This window comes from Nuphar pumila, chromosome 10 (assembly GCF_984573655.1).
Source record: "Nuphar pumila chromosome 10, dmNupPumi1.hap1.1, whole genome shotgun sequence".
In the NCBI taxonomy this organism is placed as follows: domain Eukaryota; kingdom Viridiplantae; phylum Streptophyta; class Magnoliopsida; order Nymphaeales; family Nymphaeaceae; genus Nuphar; species Nuphar pumila.
In genome coordinates, this window is record NC_143258.1 from 46,707,068 (window position 1) to 46,727,771 (window position 20,704).

General features: G+C 35.7%; 1 protein-coding gene across 1 annotated transcript in view; it reads left to right on the top strand.

The window, feature by feature from the left end:
- Window positions 1-20,704, top strand: part of LOC149826791 (uncharacterized) — a 96,084-nt gene that overhangs the window by 21,679 nt on the left and 53,701 nt on the right. The window contains exon 2 of the mRNA XM_090018984.1: window positions 9,683-10,518. Within this exon, the coding sequence (XP_089875110.1) occupies window positions 9,700-10,518 (819 nt within the window). The 5' untranslated portion in view covers window positions 9,683-9,699. The remainder of the gene's footprint in view (window positions 1-9,682; window positions 10,519-20,704) is intronic.

The following is a 20,704-nucleotide window of genomic DNA, read 5'->3' on the forward strand; positions in this document are numbered from 1 at the left end:
AATGCACTCATATGATTCATAAACAATAAAAGGTTGGGCAATAACCCCAAAACCTTGATCTCAATATACCTTAAAACATTTAAGGTTTTAAACATCATATATCCATCACATTTATATATAAATAAGAGCATCCATAAGATCAATGACCAACATTAAACAAGTGACACACTCATATACCAAATCATTCTAGAGTCCCAAGGTGCCCATAACTCACCTCAACCACCATCTATAATATGGTAAGTGGACAAACTAAAATGACATAACAATGAGTGACACACTCATAATTAGAGATCATATACCAAATCATTCTAGAGTCCTAAGGTGCCCATAACTCACCTCAATCACCATCTATAATATGGCAAGTGGACAATCAAGAATGATATAACACGAGGTGCCCATAACTCACCTCAACAAACATCTCTAATAAAACAATAATAAGGCCAAATAAATGATGCATTAAATAACATGTGATGGGCAAATATAAATGCCACAAAAAAGCAATAAACACTTTAGGAATCATTTTTCAAAGAAAAGAGAACCGATTAAAAATTGAATCAAAGGTCCAATATAATCAATCACAATAATATGCTTTATAACAACAATTTTGCATAAATCTGAATTATGCTTAATCTTCAAAAGAAGTCATTTATACAAAAAGACTTATTATGCAACTAACACAATTTATGAAATATTAAGCAACATCATGATCATTATCAAAAGACTCAATAAACACAACATGAAATACTTAAGCTATGTCATGTGTGAGAAAGGAATTGGAATCATCCAAGAAACAAATCAAGCCTTTATAATTTGCAATTATATGTATACCAAGATGTAAAATGGCAATAATCTTAAATGTGTAAATTTAGGACAACATGTACCAAGATATTGCGGAAGCATTCATAATGATAAAAGAAACAATCTTACAAGTTCATAAAAAATAAACACAAGCCCTAAAGGAGGTAATAAAAACATCTCTTTATTGAAAATAGAGTATCATGTGAAAATGTCTACGAAGAGACAATACACATACAAGCATAAATACTTTATAGAAGAAGTGCACGAAAGCACTCACACAACACTTGAACAAAATACAAAAAAGCGTATAAATAATAAACATGCGATAATGCATGTATTTCATAAAATGGAAGCAAATGCTTGAGTCTCTCAAGCTTTAATTATGTAATTATATGCTTGATAAATGCAATTTAAGACAAATAAGACCATATTATGGCCAATGTAGGCATCCTTAGATATACAATCAAGAGGTTTTGAAACTTTATATGAAAAATACAAACAAACATGTTTATAAAGTTGTATCATTAGACGAAAACTCAAAAATTAATGAAGTCTTTTATACCAAAGGATGCAATAGATACACTATGCATTCTATATAGTATGAGAAGATTTTAAAAGATCTTTCCTAATGAACACAATGGTTCATACAACATATTTATCACAAATAATTTTTCAAAATCCTTTAACTAAACCAAAACCATTGAAACATCATTGACAAAAACTACTTAGGATTCATAACAAAGATTTAGATGTGAGAGATTCTTATACAAGAATTATATCAAGATTTTTCAAAAAAATGCACTAAAATTCATAAACAAGAGAAGAACTCAAAACCAATTAAACTTTATATGAGAGAAAAGATTTTTTAAACAAAGATCATTAATCAAGAGATCATATATAATCTTTAAAAGTTAATTTATGAAATACTTATGTAATCATCATAAATCCCACATAATTGAAGACAATTTTAAGAAAGAACATAAATTACTATTTATATGTGATGAGTAATCGATAAACATATAAACAAGAATTTATATATTTGAATAGCAAAACAAGTTTACTAAATTTAAAAGGAGATATTTTTAAAAAATTTTGAACATGCGAAATATGAAAAGAGGTGATTCAACTATTATAAACACTTCATATGCAAAAAAAAAAAATTTCATAATGCATAATATGTTAAGAAAAGAGATACATACCGAAAACTTAAGAAAAAAGAGAAGGACAATGAATACTTCACCATTTCTTGATCAACACGCTTTCCGTTGCATCAAAGGACAACCCAATCGTGACCACGCTCTGATACCATGTTAGAAAGTGACTTTGAATACTTTAGGTTCGATAATGAACCCATACACATGCACATTAAGTGCGAATATACCCACTCAAGGGAACAACACAAGCACATCATGTGCTAATACATAAACCCATAAAAGGGGTAAATATGACATAAAGTCATAAGTTGAATATTATTGAAGAAAGAGGGTAAAAACCCTATAGAATGGAGCATAAGCTCCTCCAAGGAGTAAAGAAATACAAGGGGAAGACCCCTATTTATAACACAAGAGAGGAGCCACAAAGGGGGCTCCCAAAGGAGTCGTTGGGAGCCCCCAACGACTCTTTGGGGAGCCTCCCTAGGTGGCGCAAACCCAAAAAAAGGAGAAAAATAACAAAAGAAAAAATAAAATAAAATTACAAAAATATTCTGAATGGAATATGCGTAAAACTGTGAAATGTCTAAACTACCCCTATGCCTATAAATAGAGAAATATATTATATATATATATATAATTAGGATAATACATATGCATATATACCATATATGAATATGTATTATCCTTTATATATATAAAATATATATAATATTACAAATGTTGAATGATACATTTTAACAACTTCTTCATTAGGTTAGTAAGCACTTCCGTGTTCCTAATACTTTGGATATGTCTGGTACCTTCTCTTATCTCCTGGATTTATGATCCGCGCCTTCTGGAATTTAGGTGCTTTGTTGTACTTGAAAAACGATCCATGGATTGTGTACAGCCATGTAACATATCCATACTTATGTATTGTAACACACTTAGACTGTCAGGTCTGGATACACCAAACCTGGATCCATATCTCTGTGTTGTAACATTATAAAAGCACTGTTTAGGTCACGATTCAAGGATGGAAAAAATAAAAATCGTAACAGCCAAAGCCTTGGGTTCCTTCTTCGTCTCTCTCTCTCTCTCTCTCTTCCTCTCTCTCTTTTCTCTATACAGGTGAAAAACTTTCATGGTATCAGAGTGTAGATCCGTCTAAGGCTGAAAAGGATTCTGGCAAGAGCGACGTTTAGAAAATCGAGGTCTCTCGTTCCTCTCTCAAGTTCGGAAAATCAAGGTTTTTTTGTTCCCCTCTCCCTTTTCTTTTGTTCCTCTTCATTTCCTCCCCTCTTTGCTCATTCGTCTCCTCTTTCTGAAATCTTCTGTGCTCCCACACCTCACGTGGGTTTCTTTTCTTTGTGAAACCGTGATCCACGTTAACCCTATTCACGTGGGTTTCATATTTGGTGAATTTGCGATTCACGTGCACCCTATTTACGTGAACACAGACTGTGGGTGACTGTTGATTCACGTGAAACACCGATTCTTTCCTTATTTTTTTGATCTTCCTTTACCTAATCTCCTCTAAGTCTGTCTTTGCATATTCGAATATTTTTTTTTATTCTTTACTGCTATGCTGTGAAACTTATTTCTTGATTATCTATTTCTATTCTTGTCAAAAAAAAAGTTTTTTTAACGTGAAGGTATTCTTCATCACGTCAATTTCAGTTTCTGGACTGTATAGAAAAGGTTCAGAAACTGAGTTCCCTGAATCCAACAACCTGCGATTCTGTATCTTTAAAAAAAGAAAAAGAGGAAAGCGGGCTTAACTTTTTGTGAACACCCTGGTTGACATTCTCGTTGATTTTCATTCTCAAATGGACCCTTATCTCTCTCAATCAAATCTTTCTTCAAGCTTTCTCAACCAACTCGTTTCTGAAAAGTTGAATACCTCAAATTTCTTGATTTGGAAGAGACAAATTATTCTTTTTATAAGGAGTTAAGGTCTCTTAGGTCACCTGGATGGAACCACTCTCGTTCCACCAGAATTTGTCCCGAGAGAAAAGAAAGATGATCAAGGGGCGAGTTCGATCGTGTATGTCAAAAATGTAGAATTTCTCAATTGGGAAATGAAAGATCAATCAGTTGTTGCATACATCACCTCAACCCTGTCTCAAGAAGTTCTAGTTGCCATTCCCGACAATTGTACAACGCTACAACTCTAGGAGCGACTGGTTCAGACGTATTCGCAGGTTTCTCAAGCAAGGATGGTTTTCCTAAAAAGGGAATTTCAGTTGTTAAGAAAAGAATCCATGACCATCATGGAATATTTGAACAAGATAAAGACCATCACAGATCAACTTGCAGTTATAGGCTGTGCCGTAAGCGACAATGACATGGTGCAACAAACTCTGAGTGGATTGGGATCTGACTACAATATGATAGTCATTTCACTATTGTGCCTTCCTGCTCTTCCTTCCTTCGATGCGTTACGAGCGAAATTGATTCAGTATGAAATGACTCTGAAAGGATTTTCTGAAGAAACTCACATTCACACAAATTCTCAAGAAGTTTTTGCCACAGGAGTGACTTATGGTAGAGGACGAGGACGAGGAGGAGGAGGACAAGGGCGAAGTGGATACGGAGGGCGTGGTCTGCTCCCCACTCCAAATATGTCCGCTCATGCGCAGGGATCAAGATCCATCCCCACTTGCTTCTTTTGTAACAAAAAGGGGCATATCAAGGCGAATTGTTGGCACAATCCAGAGAATAAAGGAAAGGGTCCACAGACAGAAACGAAAAGAAAGTTCATAAATACCAGAGATAGTGGAGAGATCAAAGATCTACTAATATCTGCCTTGTCAGAGTTGAAATTGAAGCAAAGTGAAGAAGGCACTTGGTTTGTTGACTCAGGAGCAGCGACTCATGTGACAGGTGATGCAGGTAAGATTTCTAATCATATTCCTTATTTTGGAAAAAGTAAGATTGTTACTGGAGATGGATCCCACCATCCTTTTTCTCATGTTGGAAAAACTGTCATTCCCATGTCACATTCCACTCTTACTCTTTCTGACATTTTTCATGCTCCTGACATTAAGAAAAACATTGTCTCTGTCTCCGAGCTTATTGATGATAATAATGCTTCAGTTGAATTTACTCCCTTCTTTGTGCAGGTCAAGGACCTACGCACGAGGGAAACATTCGCTAAAGAAAAAAGACGATGCAATATGTATGTCTTTGAAGAAGCTCCATGTCATGTTGTTCGCCCTGTTCATCTGAATTCGAAGCCTTCGTTAGAGTCGTGTTCATCTTCTTCTGCCAGTGTTTTTAGTATCTCTGAATGTAATAAGCCATTCTTATGGCATAGTCGGTTAGGACATTGTGGGAGTCATTTTATTGAGAAACTTGTCTCTAATAATCTCATTCCAAAAGAATAGGAATAAGAGCAGTCATAAGTGTTCCAGTTGTCTTTCATGTAAGAGTCATGTATTGCCTTTCTATTCCATTAATAAGAGAGCTTCAAAACCTTTTGAGATTATTTGTTCTGATGTATGGGGACCCGCCCCAATTGTCTCTGGATCTGGGAGCAGATACTATCTAATCTTTGTTGATAGTTATTCTCGATACACTTGGATATATTTCATAAAGAATAAGTCGGAAGTCTTATCTTTGTTTCAAAGTTTTCTTTCCTTGGTTAAAAATCATTTTTCTGAGTCCATTCAATTTTTTCAATGTGATGGAGGTGGGGAATTCTCATCCCGTGATTTTGTTTCTTTTCTTCGAAATAATGGAATAGGAAGAAGGGTGTTCTGCCCCCACACTCCTCAACAAAATGAGATTGTTGAACGAAAACATAGACATATTGTTGAAAGTGCCATGAGTATGCTTCATGACAGTAATCTTCCTATCAACCTATAGACATAAGCCTTTCATTCTGCCGTGCATGTGATAAATAGACTGCCCATGGTTGTTCTGGAAAATAAGTCTCCTTATCACTGTCTTTTTGGAGCTCATCCTAGTTATCATGATTTACGTGTCTTTGGTTGTGTTTGCTATGTGCATATTGATCAGTCTCTGAGAAACAAGTTTCAGGACAAAGCCCAGAAATGTAGGTTTGTGGGATATGCAGATGACTACAAAGGATATAGGTGTTATGATCCCACCAACAAACGTATCAGAATCTCAAGAAATGTTGTCTTTGATGAACAAAATTTTGATGACAGAGTTGATGCAACGAATATGCCAACTAAAGTTTACTATCCTTGGTTGAGTTCAGAACTTTTTGTTGACTCCAATAAAGCATGCTCCTCAGATTGCGTGCAGCAAGAAGAAGAGAGTTTTGAAGACACTGGGACGTCGGGATCACAGAATACAGAAGAAGTACCAGGCAAATACAAAGGCATTGTCTACTCTAGACAGAGACCGACAGCATCAAGCCATTCAGATCATGTCTCAGACGGCAATCTGACTCCTCATACTCTTGAGGTCAGAAAATCAAACCGCATACGACATCCCATTGACAAGTGGGTTAGCTATAACAACTTCTCATTGGATCTTCAACTCTTCTTAACTTCTCTCAATAAGGAAGATGAGCCCATCATGTACTACCAGGCTGCCACTTCTACCAAGTGGGTAGAAGCCATGAATGATGAAATGCAAGCCTTGCATGAATGTGGAACCTGAGAAGTTGTTCCCAGACCAACTGACAAAAATGTTGTCGGATGTAAATGGGTCTACAAAATAAAGTACAAGCCAGATGGAACCATTGAACGATACAAGGCAAGGCTTGTGGCAAAAGGATTCACTCAAGAAGCAGGGCAAGAGTATGATGAGACCTTCAGTCCGGTTGTAAGAATGGGAACAATCCAAATTATTATTTTTCTGACTGTTGAACATGGATGGAAGTTGAGTCAGCTTGATGTGAAAAATGCATTCTTGCATGGGGACTTAAAGGAGGAAGTATACATGGATCTCCCCCTGGGTATCAAGAACAAAATTGTAAAACTCATGTGTGCAGGTTAAAAAGAGTTATCTATGGTCTGAAGCAAGCATCTCGCTCATGGTTTGATAGCTTCTCGCTAGAGATTCAGAAACATGGATTTTCACGTTCCATGCTGGACCACTCATTATTTATTTTTAGAAGTCAGACTGTGAGCACTCTGTTATTAATTTATGTTGATGATATTGTCATCACAGGAAACTCTACGACCCACATCCAAGAAGTAAAAGACTTACTAGGTCAGAGGTTCAAAATGAAAGATCTTGGAGTTCTACGTTATTTCCTTGGTGTAGAAGTTGATAACCAGGCTCATGGCTTGACGCTCACTCAACACAAGTACACCGTAGACGTTCTCAGCAAGGCAGGCATGCAAGACTGCAAACCTCTGGGAACTCCGAGTGTGCTTCATCAAAAACTTAGCGCTCAGGATGGAGATCTGTGTGATGACCCCACCAGGTATCGAAGCATAATAGGAATGTTACAATACTTCACATTTACCAGACCTGATATTGTTTATTCAGTCAATCAAGTGTCTCAATTTATGCATGCGCCACATACTGGACATATGGAAGCGGTCAAGAGGATCCTTAGATATCTGAAAGGGACTATTGGGGATGGATTGATATATTCACCACAGTCATATGGCAAAGATGAGCACGGACTCACTGTATATTGTGATGCAGACTGGGCAGGAGATCCTGATGAACGAAGATCTACATCAGGATATTGCGTCTTCATTGGAAAAAAACTTAGTCTCTTGGAACAGTAGAAAACAAAAGGCCATCGCTAGATCAAGCATTGAGGCTAAGTATAGATCTATGGCTGCTGCTACTGCCGAAGCCACATGGATCAGGCATCTACTAACTAAAGTAGGAGAAAAGATTTCCCACACTACTTTGCTATGTGACAACCAAAGTGCTATCAACATGTCATTCAATCCAGTACATCACAGTCGTGCCAAGCACATTGAGATCGACCAACACTTTGTGAGACAGAAGGTTGAAGAAAAAGAGATTGAGCCTGAGTTCGTCAATACTGAAAGACAAGTTGCAGATCTATTTACCAAAGGGTTAACAAAGGATCGTTTTTGGATGCTTAAAGGCAAGTTGTTCATGGTCCAAAACCATGATCAACTTGAGGGGGGGTGAAAAACAATCCATGGATTGTGTACAGCCATGTAACATATCCATACTTATGTATTGTAACACACTTAGACTGTCGGGTCTGGATACACCAAACCCGGATCCATATCTTTGTGTTGTAACATTATAAAAGCACTGTTTAGGTCACGATTCAAGGATGGAAAAAATAAAAATCGTAACAGCCAAAGCCTTGGGTTCCTTTTTCGTCTCTCTCTCTCTCTTCCTCTCTCTCTTTTCTCTATACAGGTGAAAAACTTTCAGTACTCACCCATGTTGGCTATCATTTACACTATTGTGTTTATATTTCTCAATCTTGTCCTGCTTGCTGTCTAAAAGTGCTAGAATAAGATAGTGAGATCTGCGATGTACCTTTATAAAATAGCTTCTACTGTTAAATGTTTACATTTGAATAGATCATATAATAGTTTCCTCTATGAAAACATAGAAGAAAGGTGTCTGAGAAAAAGAAAATGATATTACAGGTAATACAAATAAATGATCAAAAGGGTGGCATGTGCCACAGAGTTAGGAGTTCCTATCCTAAATCAAACAACTTTGTCTTCTCACTGTTATCATCATTGATTGTAAATAAAATGTTCAGTCAGAGCAGTTCATTACAAACAAAAAAGAATCAAGCACATTGCATGGATACTTATTATAGATTCTGGGACAGATGGGAATGCCTTCTTTATATGACCCAAATGACCATATAAAATGCTCCCAGTTCGACTAAGAGTACGCTTTGCTAACGTGCATTGTGAGTGAGCTGAATTTACTTATTTTTCCGCTAGGTCTTCAAGTTGAAAAACAACATTGCTGAAGTTATACAGGTGCATGGCCATTCTTGAGGAAAATGTGGCACGAATAATTGAACTTTTTTCTCACAACTCTTCTTTGTATGATTTGGTTCAACTTTTGTTTGATTGAATTTGTTTATGTGGATTTGATTGTGATGTGCCCCATTAAACTCATTATTGAACATGCGTGTTGTTTCATCTGGTTCCTTAATACTGCTTATCCTAGTGAGTTCTCTTTGAAACAAGGGACAATCCAGCTCTGTTGGTGCTATTCATATTCATTTGGTGCCTGATGTGCAAAGATTCCACCAATTAATATGATTCAAATTTCTGCATGCAGCCTAAAAACACCTGGATAAAGTAATTATATCTGCCTGTTGTTCTAATCATGATGTGTCATTTAATAAAAAAACATTAAGATGTCATTTAGCAATTTTGGATTGCACACTATTTTATTCTTTCAATTTCAGCTAGGAGATGCTGAAAAGCATGGTACTGCTAATATACCACGTGGAAATACTCTTAGGATGTGGTCGTTTGGGTCTTTTTGCTGGTCTCTTTGAAGTTAAATGTTCAGTTACTCTTGACTGTGAGGCCAATTCATGGTTTCCTTTATGTGTTGTTTAAATGACAAGAGAGAAGTTTCTGTTACTTTCTTGAGCATAGCAGCTAGTCATGTTCACGTAGAGCTATTGATTTGGTATAATGATCCGTTTCTTGGCCTCACTGGTTTTCAGGATTTATGCCAGTTTGTCATGGCCCTCATATCTGAGATGCACTCTTTCTGTGCAAATTTATTGGTAACATGCATGTACGGCATGCTTGAGGAAATCAGATAACCATATAACTAATAATTTGCAGAACATCTAGCTTTCAAGATGGCCAGAAAGGGAAGCATGCTGAGGACTGGCATATACCAAAATGGAACCATTCATAACTATCCAGTCTCAAAGACTACACTGCCGTCAGAAAATAAAGAAATGGTGCATGAAGCTACGGTCCTCGACCCTGAGGTGCTTCCAGGTGGTAACTGTCAATGCAGGTCAAGTAGTCCATCCATCGACCAAGTAGAGAAAACTGTAACATCTGGAGCTCGTAAAAGAAACCAGACAAAACCTAACAAAAGAGATCACAAGGAAAAGCCTAAGGCTGATACAACTTCAGATTCTGCACCATCTCCTTCTATTCTGAAGGATCCCAGTGAAAATATTGCACATACAGCTGAATTTAGTGAAACTAAGGATGTGAATGGTGTTGAAACAGGTGGCATTGCGAAATCTGAAGGATGTTCTAGATTCACCGGCCATGGTAGTACTGTTTTAAATTTGATGGGCAAATTAGGCCTTTCTGATATGATGGATGGTAGGAGTTTGACAGATTCAGCTGTTATTGTTTTGGATAAAGCAAGAAGGTGGCTTCAAAGGCAGAAGTTTTGGGTCTCAACATTAACAACCTACTTCTTGAAGGCCCATAATTATGTAACTCAAAAGACCAGATATGCATATCCAATTCTCTTGAGATGGCTCCAACATGTTGGGAAGTTGATTCTACTTGTATCTTTGGTTTGGTTGGACTGCATTCTTCGTGGCATTGATTCTATTTTTCGATTGGGAACATCTTCATTTTTCACGATTCTCTGGTGCAGTATACTTGCTTTTTCTTCGATGATAGGAATCACAAATTTGCTTATGATCTTGGTAGGTTTTGCATCTTTGTTCTCTAATTTCCCCTTTTCTCTTTTTAAGCTTCTTTCATTTGGTTGCTTGTTAACTCTATGTGACATCTTAGATTTGCCAATGGAACCAAAAACATTCTGAGACCGTTGCATATTCAGACTCTCTTCGTAGAGTTAAACAAAATAATGGTTGTTCATGATTTTGAAATAGAATATATGCAATAAGCTGATTTTATGCTTTTATAAGAATCATTCTTTAAACAAGATTCATATGCTTGAAGACTTGCACCTTTTATTGTTATATATTTCTGAAGCTTGCTTCAAATTCCTAAAGGGTCTCTTGCTTCTGCTTCCAGCAGACATTTTTTACACGTTGGAACATGGTATTCATATTTGAATTAATTAACTTATGCTCATTTTTCATTTTTCTTTAGAGGCAAGCTTATGTAAACAAGTCTTGTCTAAATCTGCAACGAACAATTTGAAAACATAAGGAGTCCCCATGTAGAAAACTTCAAAAAGGTAAAAAATGCCTTCTGCAGATTTCATTTAGACATTGTAAACTCTCAGCAATCCGACCACAAGAAAGTGCATTCTGGCCAAGTGTTTCAGATTATTAATGGAAGTCAGATCCAAACTAGATCACTAGGAAAAGTGTTATTTTATCTCTAGTTCTGTAGTCTCCTCAAAGTCATCAGCAGCCCGTCTCCAACATATACTTGTGAAGTCTTCTTCAATAGTCAGTGATGTCTGGGTAGGGGAGCATGTACCATTGACTTCACTCTTTATATCTTGAAAGTTTGGCCATGATATGCATATGTCATAAATATGCATTACTTGGCCAATGCAAAGGGCTCCTATAGACTGCTTCTTATCTAATCATGACTGGATGCAGCATTCTGAAGTGACACACACACCACACACACACACACACACACATGCAAGCACGCACACACATATGGCCTAAAGTGGAAGAATGAATAATAATTGGTTTTAGTTATAAGCACAAAGTGTTGCATATGCTTCATTCTAATTAAAGGAAGATGGATATTGTCACGTGTTGCTGTTGATGAAATAAGCCCTGGAAGACCACACACTCAAAGAATTGGAAATTTCAGAAGCTTTTAGCACACTTAGCAGAAGAGATGAGTTCTGTGTTTCTATCCATCTATATGCAAAATCAAAATACAATCGGTTGAGTTCGTCAAAATGACTCTTCATATGATGGACTTTTTTTCAGGAGAAAAAAGAAAAAGATCCAAGAGAAACTGACCTGGTTGTTAATTTTGATTTTTTTTTTCTGAGTCTGGCTAGGCAGCCAGCCACAGGAATATCGAGAACTAGATCATGTATCTTCATTGGGGAAAATTTTTGTTTAATGGCAGATCCCAAAAAAAAGTGCAGTATTGCAATTTGAAGATGGTATAAAGGACTGGCTGCCATGAATACTGAATTGAGATGGATTGAAAAGATAGGCAGTTTTTTAGATGAACAATATCCATATTTTGATCATGGCAACCTAGATGTTTTTCTTAACTCAATGAAGGTTATATGAAATGAAATGAGGAAGTTTACACAGTATAACAGCTTAAATATGGTTCTTATCTCAATGTGTTAAATGAAATCATGGTTTTTAAGTGTGTGCGCCCCATGGTTTAGGCCTCTTTAAGGGGAATGAGGCTTAAGCCTCTTTCCTAGAGAGGCCTAAGCCTTTCAATGAGCCCACGCCTCTCTCATAAAGTGAACAAAGTGACTGCTATAGGTAAGTTACCAAAACTAGCCATAAAGCGCACCTATTTGCCAAGTGTTATCTTTTTATATCAATTTGCTATTAAAGCATCTAAAAATCCAAAATATTATTTTACTCATTTATAGTGCTGAAAAGAGTACAACAACAACAACAACAACAACAACTACGCCTTCATCCCAAAACAATTGGGGTCAGCGATATGAACCAAAAAAGAAATTCATTTTGGGTCTTCCACATGAATCATTTTCCTCCAATCATTTCTATCCAACGCCATGTCCTCGGTGAGGTTCAAAGCATTCATATCCTTTCCTATCATCTCCATCCAAGTCTTCCTAGGCCTACCCCGACCTCTTTTAACTAATATATTTTCCCATTTCTCCAACCTTCTAACTGGAGCATCATTAGGCCTTCGCCGAATATGTCCAAACCACCGTAAACGATTCTCTCGCATCTTATTTTCAATGGGTGCAACACCTACCTTCTTACGTATCTCTTCGTACCGAATCTTATCTTTTATTGTATTTCCACACATCCATCTAAGCATCCGCATCTCAGCTACACTCATTTTTTGAATATGATGTCTCTTGGCAGCCCAACATTCCGTACCATATAGTAAAGCGGGTCTAATAGTCGTCCTATAAAACTTTCCCTTCAACCGCAATGGCATTCTACGATCGCACAGCACTCCAGTAGCACTTTTCCATTTCATCCACCCAACCTTTATCCTATGATTTACATCTCCATCAATTTCTCCATACTTTTGAATGATGGATCCCAATTTCTCCATAGTGCTGAAAAGAGTAAATTAAAAAAAAAACATGTTGAACTTTTTTCATTATTTGTGCACTGAAGGTTGCCTTAAAATTTTAAGGAAACTGAAAAAGATTTCTCATTGCCACAAAAGAAAACAAAAAAAAAATGGGATGCTTTTCATCAGAAATTATTTGAAGGCAATAATTTTTTTTATTTTTTCATTGTTTATTTTAATATGATATCTTCAATATAAGCTTCTTTAGTTTGTGGGATAGAAATATTGTTTGTAGATATAAAATTAATATTTGTTTTTTTTAATCTTAATAGGATGCCATGCCTAAAAATAGAAAATGAAACCAAAAAGAGATTTAGTCATAACTTGTAATATGGATTTTTTTGTAATGTTTTGCAATAATTATTATTTATTTATGTTCTATAGTTAATGAAGTACTTTATTTTAGTAATTGTAGATTTTTTATATGTTTTTAATTTTATGCCTTGAAAAATATTGAGGTTTACGCCTTTCAACACCTCAAGGCTTACGAGTCATTCATATTTTTGAAAAACGCCTCATTATGCCTCACACCTTTAAAAACCATGGATGAAATCAAATGAGGAAGTTTATGTGGATTTAACCTCATGCTGTTTTGGAAAATAGAGGAGATTGAAGGTAGGGATATCAACAGGGAGTAACCAGTGACAGATTTCTAAAAGACTTGGGCATATAGTACTTTCAGCCTAAAAACAAGTTCTGTGTGGTGCATTGCTCTACTTTTGCTCATGTAAGACATCTTACATAGTGAAGGAAATACCATGGCAATAGCCATATCTCCTATTCTGAAGTGATATTCATGTAACATGCTGAGCCCCTTGCCAACTTGATGGGGCTTGTAAAGCGGATAAGGTGTGCTGTTGATTAAGTTGTGGTTGTTCCTTTATATGCATCCTTTTCCTTTTATACTTTGCTTGAGAGTAAAATGGGTTCACTTAACCTAAATCTCGTGATGTTACATGAATATGTATTTTAGTAAAAGAAAATGTGATCACATTCCCTTCTCTGTTTTATGGTTTTATCCATGATCAGCATGACCATCTTTTCTTCTCCTTTTCTTTTCCTTTTTTAGAACATACTATTCTATAAGAGTTAATTCCTTTTCATTACAATCTTGAGGACAGGTAAATGTCCCATTTATCTCTGTTTCTCTTTGCCAAAATCTGGTCATTGCAGATGTGCACCCTGCCTGATGTATTTCTTTTTCTTTTACTTATTCTCAAGTCAGTGATCTGATGTGTCTATTCTTAGAATCTCTTTTTAGTTAGTAGATTTGTTTTAAGTTATTCCATAGATGAACAGGATATGAGGTTATGTACAAGTCAGACTCTAAATTTTATGTCAAGCTAGGGTTAGCCCTTGTAGAGAATTCAAACTTGAGATCCCTTTGTTAAGACAGTTGCGTGTTACATATCTAGCTATCCCGTATGATCATCTTATGTTACTATTTGTTAATTATCATCTAACTGTAATGATTCTTCAAGAATTCAAAATAAGTGCCTACTAGGGCAAGAGCACACTCACAACCCACAAAGGGACACTCAAAAAGGTAATAAGATCACACACTCAAAATGTTAAATGAATATTTTATTAATCACTTGAAATGCACAAAACATGCATTGTGTCACGAATAGGCCAAATGGCCCATATATATAGAACATAAAGGACACTAGCCGGTAGGGATAGCTAAAGGCTAGTTTGACTCAACTAGCTGTCAGCTATTCTTAACAGCTAGTTCACTCGGGCTGGTACACCTTGAAGTGTAAGCATCTTATGACATTAGAAGCTATACTGCACTACAAAGTGTACACAGCCATGTCATACAAGGACATAAGCTATGTACCAAATTGTGCATAGCTTATGACCAAAAGAAATAGGAAAAATAAAAGAAAAAATATATACAAGAGATGCCTAGCATACAACCTAAGGTGAAAAAGAAAAAGAAATACAAAAATATACATATTTTAAGACTCAAACTTACGGTGAGATCACTAGAAGTTTGTAAAGGAGAAAATGAAATGGAGGAGAAGGGAGCCCTTTGGTGAAGAAGTTTGCACATTCATACTCTGAAGTCGCGTATGGTGAAAATAGTTTTTTTTCAAATATTCCTCTCGAACATAATGACAATCCATCTCAATATGTTTGGTTCTTTCGTGAGACGTGTGATTGCCAGCTATGTAGATGGCGCTTTTGTTATCATAACACAACTTTGAAGGTGACATTAAATGTACTCTCATGTCTTCAAGTAAGGGTCTCAGCCATGCAATCTCTTATGTGATGGTGGTTATCGCTTGGTATTCAACTTCTGTTGAAGAAAGGGACACTTTTTACTGCTTTTTGTACTTCCATGACACAAGCGAGTCACCTAAGAAAATACAAAAAACAACGGTTGAACAACGATCATTAGAGTCTCCTCCCCAGTCAGAATCAGAGTAAGTAATTAATTCTAGGGAAGAAGAAGATGACAGTAAAAGCCATTTTTATGCAGTTTTCTGAATATATTTAATTATCTTCATGACAATATTCATATGCACTATGGTAGGCGAATGTTGAAATTGACTCATTGTATGAATTACATGAGATATCAGGTCAGGTGATAGATAAATATGTGAGCGGTCCAATCATTTGGCGATACAGTGTAGGGTCATCAAGAGGCATTCCATCATCAATCTTCATTTTTGCATTAATCACTTCTAGAGTGTCGACTCTCTTCTTATAAGTAATTTCAGACCTAACATTAATCTCAATTGCAATTTTAGTTTGGGTCAACAAAGACCCATGAAGATAAATGCAATTTTAATTCCAAGAAAGTATGAAAGAAACCCAAGATCAGTCATTTCAAAACTATTTTTTAGAACATTTTTAATATAACTAACTCGTAGTTTGTCTCCACAAGTTATTATCATGTCATTTACATATAGAAGTAGAATGACAATACATGCATCATATGACTTAACAAATAAAGTTGTGTCGGTATAGCATGATCTATATCCAAGTTTCAACATAACATTACTAAATTTGTTGTATCAAGCTTTAGGAGCCTGCTTTAAGCCATACAAAGCTTTCTTTAGATGAAGAATGTAGCCGGGTAGAACCTCAAGACCTAGAGGTGGGTTCATATAAGCTTCTTCTTTAAATTCTCCATTTAAAAAGGCATTTTTCATCCATTGGATATATAGGCCAACCTCTAACAGAGGCTATTGCTAAGAGAGTCCCAACAGTAGTCATCCTAGCTAATGGGGTAAAGGTCTCCTCATAGTCTATGCCATATTTTTTAGCAATAAGTTTTGTTAACTAATCTAGCTTTATGTCTTTCTAATATGCCATCACTTTTGGTTTTAACCTTGTATACTCACCTATATCCTATTGGCTTTTTCTCATTAAGTAGTTTCACAATTTCTCAAGTTTTAGAATTTTCTAAAGCTTCTAATTCTAAATTCATGACTTCTACCCACTTCAGCTAATCCTTGGTAGTCACCTACATCGTTCAAGTTAATTTCTCTGCGAGGGTTTTTCTAGGAGAGATTTTCAAAAGTTTGTATTTCTTGAGAAAATCTTGGAAGATTAAAAACTGGAAAAATACAAATAATAACAAAAAAGATAATAAAATAATAATTTTTGCATTGTTTTCTTCCAAAAATTTAAAGAAACAAGTTTTAAAAATATAAAAGAAACAAAAAATCGAAATGCAAACTTAAAATATTAATTTTTTTTTTCAAAAATATCATGATATTATCTCAATTACTTCATGATATTTTGACTTCTCGTGATATTTTAAAAATATCGCAGGATATTCCCTTTAATATCGCTACCTTGAAATGGCCAATATTAAAGCGATATTTTTAAAATATGGCTGATATAGGTGACAATAGTTCAAAGTAAGAATATATATTGGCCAAACAAGCTCTATGTTGTATAGAAAAAGATTCATAAGACACAAACTTATCAAGAGGTCTTGAAACTCTAGTACATTGCCTAAGGTTTGTAGGTTAATCTTGTTTTATTTGGGGGAATCTTTCTAAAACACTAGGTTAATTTTCATTATTCTTCTAGAATACGTAAGGATAGGAGGTTCAACTTCTATAGTATCATTTTCATTATTTTCTTGGTTATCAACTGGAGATTCCAAATTGACAACATTTTCATCACTACTAAGCATATCAATTTGAACATCATCAACATTTTCATCACTACTAAGCATATCAATTTGAACATCATCAACATTTTCTTTAGCCAATAAATCCAAAAGAAATGAATACTCTGTATCTTTATTAGGCATACTAGAATCAAAGTAGCCTTTCTTTTCAAAAAAATAAACATTTCTTAAAACATATAATTTATTATTTTTAACATCATAACACCTAATTCTTTTTTTATTTTCAGCATAGCTAATAAAAGCATGAGAAATGGATTTAGGTGAGAGTTTGCCCATCTTCAGTCAAAACAAAGCATTTGCAACAACAAATCCTCAACCCATTGTAATCTGGTTGGATACCAAGAGGTTTTTTAGTAAGGGTAATATTTTTCAAGGATGAAGATGGTGTTCTGTTTATAAGATAAACAGCTGTAAGGGAAAACTCAACCCATAAATCTTTTTGGTACATTGTTTGAAATAAAAAAATGTTCTAGCAGTTTCTATATTATGTTTATGTTATGCTAAACCATTTTGCTAAGTGATGGGACAAGACCTTTGATGAAAAATACCATTTAAATCAAGGTAGTTTTTGAAATCATTTTAAAGATACTCTCCTCAATCAATACGTAAAATAGATATGTTGGAATTAGATTGATTTTTAACTCTAGCATAAATTTTTTTGAAATGATGGAAAACTTCTAATTTATGCATAAGAAAATATATCCAAGTAAATCTAGAAAAATCATCCACAAAAATAACATAATATGAGAATCCTTCTTTAGAGGTTATGGGAGCGAGACCCCAAACACCCGAATGCACCAATTCAAAGATTTCATTTTTTTAAAAATGCAATCAAAACAATTAAGATTTTCATTATTACAAAAATTTTCCGGACATGGAAAATGAGGTAATTTAGATACACTAGGTGTTAAATTATATAATCATATCTTGTAATCCAATATATATTTTTTATATATAAGGTAATACATATACATATATATACTATATGTATATGCATCTACCTATTATATATAAAAAATATATTTATTTCATTTCATCCATAAGGGTATTTTCGTCTTTTTATACATTTTTTTTGAGAATATGTATGTAATTTTTGCTTTTTCTTTTCTTTTCTTTTCTTTTTGTTTTTTTCTTATTTTTTTGGTTTTAGCACTTGGGCCCTGTAATACCCGAAAAATTCGAGTGATTTTATACATATCGGGCCCGAGATCCGTTACCCGGATCCAAAAATAAATATATAAATGGGTATTAAAAATATATACGTAATAATATTGGGTAATTGGGGTTGGATCCAAATGGATCCAATATGTGGATCCACCATTCCTTTACGACCCGGATCCATGTGGATCCCTCATTCTTGGCCAACCCGGATCCACGTTAGAGTGGATCCGGCATCGCGGGTCGCGGGGCTCGGACCCGACCCTCTATTAATAAAGCACCGATTACAAGAATCGTGCCTATTGCATGATTCTTGCTAAAAAATCAAGAATGGGGGGGGGGGGGAGGTTATGAATCGTAACCGACTCTCATCCATCTCTTTCGGAGAGGAGGAGAGATCACAACGTTAAAAAGGGGGTGAAAGGGGGGGGGGGGAAGAGCTTATTCTGTCTCGCTCTCTCACCTCTCATCTCTCTTTTCCCTCTCTGGCGTTCTTGCGCACGCCGGCAGAACTGTTGTTGTTGCCGCCATCACCGACGACCTCCTTCTCACAGCAAGCAAGGAACTGACACCCTCTCGCTTCAGCCATCTCCTCCTTCAATCGCCGGGACAAGTAGGGTTTTGTAGATTCTTTGTGGGGGTATTGATTGTGCCGGGTGTGTGTGTGCGGGAAACCAAGAAGGAAATCCCAAAAGGGGGGGGGGAGAAATTTCTGTTAACCCCAAGATGTGCGATTTGGGGGTTTCTTGTTTTTATGCAAGAAGAGGAACCGAAGGCCATCGGGAACCCCAAATTGCTATAGTTTGGGGGGGGGGGGGTCAGGTGTCGGAAATCCCAAATTTCCGATTTGGGAATATCAGACTTCCGACAGTGGGGTATGATGCATGTTAATCTCTGTTTGGGGATCTCGTTTGGGGTAAAATCCCAAACCCAAAATCACAGTAAGATATTACTGCAAGTTTGTCACTGTGCTACTCTGCTCCTAAAATTGATTATTTACTAAGTATGTTAAGTCGGGTGCAAATATCGACTGTTAGTTCATTCTTGATTTTATGTTTTCCCTTAAAATAGATGCATATATATATATATATATATATATATATATATATCGATCGACATGATGATGGTCTCTTGTTGGGTTATCATGTAAAATCGGTTTTAGTTTTTAGAAAATTAAAAATAAGGAATCTGTACAAGTGTAGCTTCTTGTAATGCCTGAGTATTATGAGTTCTGCTTATCTCTTCTGATCTTCATCGGAGCAACAAATGTCTAGAGACTTCCCTATCAGGCATATATCTTAAACCTGCTCGTGTTTTCTTGTTTCTTAAGTTCTGTTTATTCCTATCGGTAATCATCTGAATAACAAATGTCTGATTGTGCTTAAGTTTGTTTTCTTTTCCCTTGATGTTAATCTGAATATGCATCTATATAGTTTAGCCCAATAGCATGGATTAAACTAGAATGGGCATTGTAAAGTTTGAAAAGTTATGACTGCTGCGAAAGAATATATAGTCACATATATAGGGGTTTGGGTTGAGTAGTTTGTTGGGTTTCACATGCTGTTGATGTTGGGTTTTGATTGGTTGAAATTCTCATTCCATTGGATTTCTTTTGTTGTGGTACGGCTGGGGGGATATATATTGTTGAGGAGCGGTTGCAATAGATCAATTGTTATTTCCACGAATTTGGATTTGGGTTCTAAGATTTTTCTGGTGGGTTTATGAATGTGGAATTAGGCCCTAACTTCTTTGGTGTAGAATATTATGATTAATGTGTAAAGGGAGGAGAAGATTCTTTTATGTTCAAAATCTATTGTTTCGTTTGTGGTTGACCACTTCTGGTCTTCCTGGTTTGGTTGATTCCCTGTTAATGTTAACCGCATGCCTTATTATTTGCAGATTAGTTAGAGATAATTCACTACCTTGTTTGGCTGAACAGTTAGTGTTAAGTGATTCCCTGTTAATGTTAATAGTATGCCTTATTAATTTTAGATCAGTTAGAGTTAATTTACTACCATTATTTGGCTGGAACGTCTTACTGACAAAAATTATTTGGGGTTAATTTTAAAGACCGTGCGGTTGCTTGTTTATGTTCAATGGTAGTTTTCAATCCCTATGTTAAATCCTTGACCTCTTTGTGTAAAAGAGGTGAGACATATCAAAGAGATGTCATGGTATTGAAATTGTTTGTTGCATGTAATCAGATTTTGTGAATTGCTTTTCCTTGGTTCCCCCTTAATTAAAATGGAATAATATGGTAGGGTTATTCTGAATATAGGCTTAATATAACACTTGGACCTATGTACTTCACGTCTATGAAATGATTCAACTGCTTATAA